General features: G+C 37.3%; 1 protein-coding gene and 1 long non-coding RNA gene across 2 annotated transcripts; one reads left to right on the top strand and one right to left on the bottom strand.

The window, feature by feature from the left end:
• Window positions 1-726: 726 nt before the first annotated feature.
• LOC138905797 (uncharacterized) lies at window positions 727-4,852 on the bottom strand. Its single transcript, XM_070194314.1, has 9 exons — window positions 4,648-4,852; window positions 4,466-4,548; window positions 4,117-4,221; window positions 3,835-4,012; window positions 3,638-3,699; window positions 3,026-3,397; window positions 2,090-2,469; window positions 1,349-1,449; window positions 727-1,259 (listed from the first exon to the last, which is right to left on the bottom strand). The coding sequence occupies exons 1-9, from the start codon at window positions 4,850-4,852 to the stop codon at window positions 727-729; spliced, it is 2,019 nt and encodes a 672-aa protein (XP_070050415.1).
• Window positions 4,853-6,817: 1,965 nt separating this feature from the next.
• On the top strand, window positions 6,818-7,357 carry LOC104086365 (uncharacterized). The gene is made up of 2 exons (XR_684063.4): window positions 6,818-7,023; window positions 7,112-7,357. It is a non-coding gene; the product is annotated as an uncharacterized lncRNA (long non-coding RNA).
• Window positions 7,358-9,094: the final 1,737 nt, after the last annotated feature.

Below are 9,094 nucleotides of genomic sequence, written 5' to 3'. Positions count from 1 at the left end.
CATGTCGTAAAATTCTTACCGACATTTACCTAAATGTCGGAAAATAAACGACACTGAAATTTACAACATTTGATGCATATGTAAAATAAATGTCGATAAATGAATATGTGATATTTAAGAATCTTAATATGACATTTAATAAATGTCGTCGTATCTTCATTTTCTTGTAGTGTATATTTGGACCCAAAGTATAACTAGGGATATATTTAAACCTTTACTCATAGTACAGGGGTATATTTAGCCCTTATCCAAAGTATAATTGACCCAAAACTCAAAGTCAGTAAAACAAATGGGCTCTCTTGTAAGAAATAGGCCTAGTAGCATGTTATACAAATAAATACAATGTGACCTAAAAAGTCATGTGGGATGAGCTTCAGACTAGGCCTGCATGTAATTGGGCTGCCCTCCAACTTCAATTCCAACACCCCCCTCAAGTTGGAGGGTGACTGCACACCCAACTTGAGCAAAAGAAAATGATGGACCACACCGAGAGGCTTGGTAAATACATCAACCGGCTAATAGGAAGTGGGAACATGATGCAAAACAATCAACCCTTCACCAAGCTTGGTTATAATAAAATGGCAGTAGACCTCAATGTGCTTGGTCCGCTCATGAAAAATATGATTTTTAGTAATGTGTATCGCTGCTTGGTTATCAAAGAACACAGGAACAATAACAGGAACTGAGATACCAAAATCACACAGCAGTCGCACAACCCAAACCAACTCAGTTACAATTACTAATGGCTCTGTGTTCAACCTCAGCTGAAGAAAGAGACACAACAGGTTGTTTATTTGCCTTCCAGCCAACAAGAGAATCACCTAACAAAATGCATAAATCAGTCACTGACCTCCTGGTATCTGGGCATGCAGCCCAGTCCCTCTCACAATATACAGATAAGGAGAGATCATGAGAGTTACTAATGAACACCCCAATATCAGAGGACCCCTTAAGGTACCTGAGGATGTGCAAAGCAACATGCATAAGGGAAATAGATGGGCTATGAAGAAACTGGTTCAGATGCTGCACTGCAAAGGATAAATCAGGCTTGATATGGGTAAGGAAGTTAAGCTTACCCAGACTTCTATATAGCTCAGGAGATAGCATAAGTTCACGCATATCAGCCTTCACTTTGTGATTCAAATCAAGGGGGCAAGTAACAGAACTGACATATTCACTATGGTACTCTTTGAGAAGATCTCTGATAAATTTCTTTTGTTGCAATAGCAGGCCAGAAGGAACATAGGCAACTTCAATTCCTAAAATAATATTGAGAGTCCCTAAATTCTTGATTTTAAATTGAGTGTCCAAAATGTCTTCAAGGCAGAAAACTCCTCTAAGTAATTACCAGTCAATATGATGTCATCTACATACACAACCAACAGAACAATAGAAGAACCACAATGCCTTGAGAACAAGGAGTAATCATTCAGGGAGTGAGTATATCCTCTGGAGCATAAAGCATGAGATAACTTAGCATACCATTGCCTAGATGTATGTCTCAGACCATACAAGGATCTTTGAAGATGACAGACCAAAGGAAAGGAGGAACCAAAAGAGGAAGTAGCACACAACCCATAGGGAAGCTTCATGTAAACCTCTTCATCTAAATCACCATGCAAAAAAATATTGTTGACATCTAATTGAAAGAGAGGCTAGCTTCTTTGGACAACCACAGTAATCAGACATTTAACAATAGAGAACTTCACAACATGGGAGAATGTTTTATTGAAATTCACACCTTCAACTTGAGTGTTCAGACATAACTATCCCAGCCTTGTATCTCTCCACAGTCCCATCAGCCTTGTACTTGATCTTATAGACTCATTTGCACCCAATGGGGTTCTTTCCAACGGGCAATTCAACTATGGACCAAGTGTGATTAGCCTCAAGACCCTCAAACTCCTTCCTCATAGCCTCTTGTCAGAAAGGAATAAAAGAAGCTTGTTGGTAGGAATGAGGCTCAAATTTAGCAGTGTCAGCTAAGTTATAAAGGCATGCATAAGTAGAACTAGAATCACATAAAGAAGGAGGGATATCACATGCAAACTGTTAAAGATGAGTAGGAAGAGTATGAGTCCTGGCAGACCTCCTAAGTATATGGGAGAGAGATGCAGGGAAAGAAGCAGAGGAACTAGTAGAAGATACAAGTGCATGAGAAGAATGAATGGGAAATGAAGAAGAAGGAGTGGAAGGATCAGAAAGGTGAGAGGAAGAAGGAGCAGGAAAGACAGATGAAGGAGAAGTAGGAGATGATGAAAAAGGAAATATATCCTCATAAAAGATCACATCCCTAGATACTAGGGTGAGATTAGTAGTGAGGTTGTAAAGCTTATACCTCTTTTTAGTGAGAGGATGTCCCAGAAAAACACAAGGGTCAGCTCGAGGCTGAAATTTATTCTTATGGCACTTGGGAATTGTTGAGAAACATAAGCACCCAAACGTTTTAAAGTGAGAATAGGAAGGAGGCTGCCCAAATAGTAATTCAAAAGTTGATTTATTCTGAAGAAGTTTGGAGGGAAATCTTTTGATTAGATATGTGGCAGTAAGTACACAATCCCCCCAAAACTTAAGAGGTAGTTTGGACTGAAAAGTAGAGCTCTAGAGGTCTCCAGTAAATACCTATATTTTCTCTCCACTACACCATTTTATTGTGGAGTGTGGGAATTAGAGGTTTGGTGAATAATTTCAGTTTCAACAAAGAATTCAATGGCAGAACTGCTAGAGCCAAGTTCAAAAGCATTGTCACTTCTAATAATTTGGATGGTGGTGTTGAATTGTATTTTTATAATGGAAACAAAAGCTTTGATTAAAGGAAAGGCATTGCTCTTGGACCCCATGAGATGAGTCCAAGTAGATCTAGTAAAATCATCCATTATAGTCAAGAAGTATTTGCAACCATTGTAAGTAGGACTGCTATAGGGACCCCAAGTATCTACATGAACTAGTTAAAAATGATGTGTGGTCTTAACAGAGCTATCAGGGAAGGGCAACCTAGATTGTCTAGCTAAGGGGAAAATAGTACAAGTAAAAGGTTGTTTTGAAGAAACTTATAAGGCAGATCATAGATTTCCCTCATTCTAGCAAAGGGCATGTGCCCCAATCTATAATGCCATAAAAGCTCCATTTTATTCAAACCAGGATGATATGTACAATGAGAATTAGGAACTGAATCAGAAGCTAATGGAGCATGGTATTTACAATAAAGAAAATCAGAAGGTAAAGAAGAATAACAAGTAGAATTGGATGCAGAATCAAGAACATCAGACTGTGAAGAAGTAGAGGAATGCACAAGCCTGTAAAGTCCATGCTCCAGTTTACCAATGACCAGCGACCTCTTCAGTGAAAGGGCATGTATTAAATAGGCAAACTTAGCAAACAGAACAATGCAATCTAACTGATAGACAAGCTTAGACACAGAGATGAGATTGCAATGAAAGCTAGGGACATACAGAACATGATGGAGTGTAAAAGAAAGAAAATGAAGGGAACTAGTGCAAGTGACTTTGACTTTGTACCCATTAGGTAGGGTGACTAGGTAAGGTACAACTAGAGGTTTAATATTAAATAGAAGATCCTTATTGGAGGTCATGTGGTCAGTGACTCCAGAGTCTATAATTCAAATGCAATCATTTACCTTAGTCAACATGCAAGCACTATAAAAGACATTTTTAAGCGAATAAGAGGAAGTGAGTATACCTGCAAAATTGGCAGAAGCCATAAGATTGGATTGTGGCACAGATTCTGAAAGTTGTGTCTACTGAAGCAGAAGCATGAGCTCGGTCTACTAGTCTTTAGATAGTCTATGAACCAAAGATCCTTGATCCGTTGAACCTTCAACTTGAGAATGAACACCTTCAGAAACAACACTAGGACCTTGTACCTCTACATTGGCAGCAGTCCTCTTATCTTTGGTGAATTTGAAAGAAGGTGGAAAACCATGAAATTTGTAGCACTTCTCAACAGGATGCCCAGGTTTCTTGCAGTATCTACATACCATACTTGATTTATTCTGATCAAAAGTAACCCTCCAATTGAATTATCTAGTGGATGGACCTATAAATTTGTTGGTGGAATGAGGGTTGAGAGAACTTGGAAGTTTTTGGTGAGATGAACATTGAAGGAAGCAGAATCAACACTAAATTGAGATGGAGAAGACACTTGTCTTTGTCTCTCATCTTGAAGAAGAATACTATAAGTAGTGTCAAGAGATGGAGGCGGCTGCATCATAAGGAGATTGCTCCTAACCCCAACATAGGTCTCGTTGAGCCCATAAGAAACTGGTGTAATTTGTTCTCCTCATCCTCTCTATGAAGTTCAGACTTAGCAGAATAAGTTCGTGAACTCCCACGATAGGCACGCACGAACCTAAGTTCATCCCATAACTTTTCAGCTTATTAAAGTAGGATGCTATGTCTAGTGATCCCTGATTAGTAGAAGCCAACTCCTTTTTAATTTCAAAAACCTTAGTACCATTTACTGTTCGATATCTTCGAATAAGTTGAGTCCAAATACTTTTTGCAGTATCAGAATATTGGACACTCTCAACTATATCAAGTGACAAGGAATTATTCAACCAGAAAATGACCATATTATTACAACGGTCCCGCTGTTTAAACTAGGGAGAATTCTCAGGTGGCTTGGTACATGAGCCATCAATGAAGCATGTCTTATTTCTAGCGGACAAAGAGACAATCATGATGCATGTCCATCCCCCAAAACCAGTCCCAGAGAATGGTACAGTGACAAGCGAAACACCAGGTACATCAGAGGAAAGGAGAAAAAGAGGACTCGAGGGATCAAGTGTGAAATTTAAATAAACGGATGAAGACTTGGCAGTAGGGCTCACCATATCATAAAGCGCAGCCAAACAAAGAGCAAAATACTATACTTATTCAGAAAGCAACTACAACACGCAAGTCTTTACCAACACTTAGATGGACACAATAAAACAATTAGTAGATCTGATAGAGAACGAGTGTACCCGTCGTCTTTGTGACCGAAAGACGATAACGACCTTGAAATTGAGTGAAAAATCCCAATTTGCACTGACAAAGAATCAATAGTAAACCCTAGTAAAAAAAACTGAAGCAATCCGGCTGAAAACAACTTCAATCCACTGAAATTGAGCTGAAAATCTGTAGAAATTGACACATTCAAAGCAAAAATCTCAAAAGTTTGTTGACGATCGAAAAACCTAAATGAGCACCAAAAATCGAAAAACTTTGACGAGAATAGGTGAGGGTAACATCGCGAGAAAGCTAGAAGAAAACATGAATGGAATCACTGCTCTGATACCATGTGAACTTGATGAAATTCATATGAAAAATCGGAATGTATTATTCACTATACGAGAGAGGTAAGAGAGGGAGAAGTGAGGTATTCCTACATTTCTAAGGGGTCGTTTGGTAGGGTGCATAAGATAATGCTGAATAAGGCGTATTAATAATGCTGGTATTAGTTATGCTTGCATTAGTTATGCTGGCATTAGTTATGCTGACATATTTATTATCTATTGTTTGGTTTGATGTATTAAAGTATTGTACAATTTCTAAATGAATTATTTGTTTACAAAAATGCCCTCAAAACTAGTCCATCGCTCTATCATTTTAAAAGAAACATATGTTGGGAAATATTTTTATATGAAAAAGGTTTTAAAAAATTACTTGATTTGTCTACCTATATTGTAGTATAGAACTAAATATTTATTTATAAAAAAGAAAATATGCTAAGTATTTATTTATTTACTACGGATATAATTTTATTTCTCACTATTTGGATTATTTTAAACTTGCATTAATATAATAGCATATTTTAATCAAGCATAAATTGTGAAAGATAATTTTATCTTTAACTAAGTTAATACATGTATTAAAACTCATTGCATTCCTAATACCATAATTTTCTATACATTAGTTATGCATAGGATAATACCAAATAGGTTGTATAACTAATGCTTGCATAACTAATGCATAGTTTCAAAAAGTGTACCAAACAAGGTATTATTAATACACAAAGCTAATGCATGCATTATTTTATCTAATGCATCCTACCAAACGACCCCTAACAACAACAAAAATAACCCAATATAATTCCACTAGTGGGGTCTGAGGAAGGTAGTGTGTACACAGACCTTACTCCTACCCTGGGGGTAGAGAGGCTGTTTCCGATAGACCCTCGACCCTCTTCCTCTAAGAACTTCCCACCTTGCTCTTGGGGTGACTCGAACTCACAACCTCTCGGTTGGAAGTGGAGAGTGCTCACCACTAGAGCAACCCACCTATATACCAAACGACCCCTAAGTGAATAAAAATATCTGTACATTTTAGTTAAACCTATATACAATTTGGTCAAAGTATAATTGACCCAAAACTCAAAGATAGTAAAACAAATGGGCCTTGTTGCCTATTATACAAATAAATACAGTGTGACCTAACAAGTCATGTGGATGAGCTTCAGACTGGGCTGCGTGTGATTGGGCTGCCCTCCAACTTCAAATCCTAACAATAATTTCTCCCTTTTTAGAAAGTCCACCCGTATTCCCTTATTGTCCTTTGGACTTTTAGGCCCATTACATACCTCCCTTTAGAACGGGGCAGAAAAATTAACCCAAATTGCTGCCCACCTAATCGTTTAAATTAAAATAGATGGTAAATGTATAATATATGCATAATTTATATATTATATATGTATAATTATGTATAATTGGTGTATAAATTATATATATGACTAGAAAAAATAAACAATGTATATGACCGGCTATATGCGTAAAGATCCCATAGATAAAGGTCAACCGGACCTCTTCCGGGCGGAAAATAGCCCATAACTGAAATTAAAACAACAAAATTCATTGTCTGTTTCATTTCCTTTTAATATCAACATAATTTCCATAAATACGAAGAAAAGAAGTTCAAAAAAAAAAAGAAGGATATTCTCAAAGGTTGTGCAAAGACAAAGAGAAAAAGAGATGAGGATTTTTGGGAAGCACATATTTCCAAGACAGATTGTACTCTTCTCTTCTGGGTATGCATTTCTTGCTCTTTCTATGTATATATGTAAGACTTTCATTGATTTGTTATTTCGGTTTGTTTTTGTGGCAAATGAAAAATAGGGTGTTGTTCTTGGCTTCAACAACATATGATGTGCACAGATCCATAAAGAACAACGAAACACCACCTTCTGAAGAGCAAATCCAAGCACTTGAAGATTACATAAACTCTGTTCGTCGGCCTTCTTAGAGTATCGGTCCATATTATGCCACGTTTACTGTTCTGTATACTTAGTACCGGTCCATATTACGCCACATATCTTGTTATTACCTAAATAATTTATGAAAAGGAATGTTTTAATTTACTCATACGATTTTACTTATAGTATCTGTGTTTAACCCAAAAATAAATTCTTCGGTCAAAATCAATATCTAAAAAAAAATCAAATTACTAGTAATCAAGATTTACTTCACTTTCCTAACAATTTGGAGAATAAATCATGGAATGAAAATAATTGACAAAGAAAATACGAAATAGATTGGTAAGCACTCCTAAAATTACGATTTAGAACTTTGAGAATACAGTAAAGAATGATTGCATAAATTTTAATAATTGTCCGATGCCATTACAAATGAGATTTCAGTCCTTATATAGGAGCATACAATTATAACGGTTCCCTTACTTAACTTGGGATCACTAATGATATTAATTGTCTTGATTGCCCGTTGCTATATACAATTGTAACGGAAACATTTATACTTAAAGATTTCTTGTAACTGTACTGATTTCTCTTTCTTATTTATGACAGATTCGTGTACCTTCCCTTCTTTACAACCTTTATTCATTTCGTTCTTGTTTCTCCTTTTACAACTGTCAGGTCCGGGTTTTTCCGCAGTATAACCCCGTGGGTGTTTCTCCCGTGCCTTTTTCGCATTCTTTAACTCATCTAATTAATAACGCCACTTGTCATTATATCAATGTTCCACGTACCATACCCTGTCATCTTGTTGATAGTCCACGTGTCATATCTTTTTTCACCAATACAGATAGTCCCTTCCCCTACTTTTTGAATATTCTCAACTAAATATTCAGGAAGTGGTAAGTATTTATGGCGGGAATTCTTTGCCGCCGTTTTTCGAGTATTATTATGCCATCTTCAGAATTGATGCGACGTATGTCACATTCTTTTAATGCCCATGCCACGTGGCTTCACATGATTGGTTCTGCAGTTTCCCAATGCTTTTTTAGGGTTTTTTCTGCGGCTGCGTCAGTCACGAAGTGACGGTTCTATTATGACACTTCATAATGTTCAATTTTGACGACGGTCGTATCTCCTTATAAATACTTTATCCTCTTTGATTTCTTGAAACCTTCTTCCTTCTTCTCCATATCTATCATCTTAACCCTTCTTCGTAGTTTTGTACCTTTCCTCTGTATTTTCTTTGTTAAACATGTCTTCTTCAACACCATACCCTCGCAAAGTTGTGATCGTCGATGAGCTTGCTCCTTTTACTGCCCCTACTAGGAGTAGGAGAGGAGGTAGACTTCGCAGCCTTGGTTTGTTATCTACTCATAGTTCTACTTCTCAAAGTAGTTCCGCCAGGCCATCTTCTTCTAGACTTAGAGCTCTTTTGACCCCTAGATCTTGTTCTAAAAATAGGGACCGGAATGAACCCATGCGTGAGCCTACAGTTTCTGAGATTGTTCCTCAAGAGTTTTCTTTTGTATTAGATCGTGAGACCATGAACAATCAAGTTTCTTCTATAACTTCCCTTAACCTTGCTGAACTTTACCCAAGTTTGATCACTCCTGGTCTTCTTTCTTTAGTTCGACGAGAATGTCATTGGAAACCAGATTTCCCAGTTTTAATTCCCGGTGCCAACCAAAGAATCACCGCTTACCATGCTGGCTTTTCTTTCGTTTATACCTACCCTTTCACTTTAGGGTTTAAGCCTCTCATTGACCTAGTGATCATCGAGTTTTGTCGCTACTTTAATGTTTTCCTTGGCCAGATTGGTCCCAGTATGGAGGGCTGTGGCATGTCTTCGCTATTTGTCGGATTTAGTTTCCGCTCTTTTTACCTTCCGTCACTTACTTCACCTTTA

Source organism: Nicotiana tomentosiformis, chromosome 2 (assembly GCF_000390325.3).
Source record: "Nicotiana tomentosiformis chromosome 2, ASM39032v3, whole genome shotgun sequence".
Classification (NCBI taxonomy): Eukaryota; Viridiplantae; Streptophyta; class Magnoliopsida; order Solanales; family Solanaceae; genus Nicotiana; species Nicotiana tomentosiformis.
Note: the sequence above shows the minus strand (reverse complement) of the source record. Positions and strands in the feature narration are given on the sequence as shown.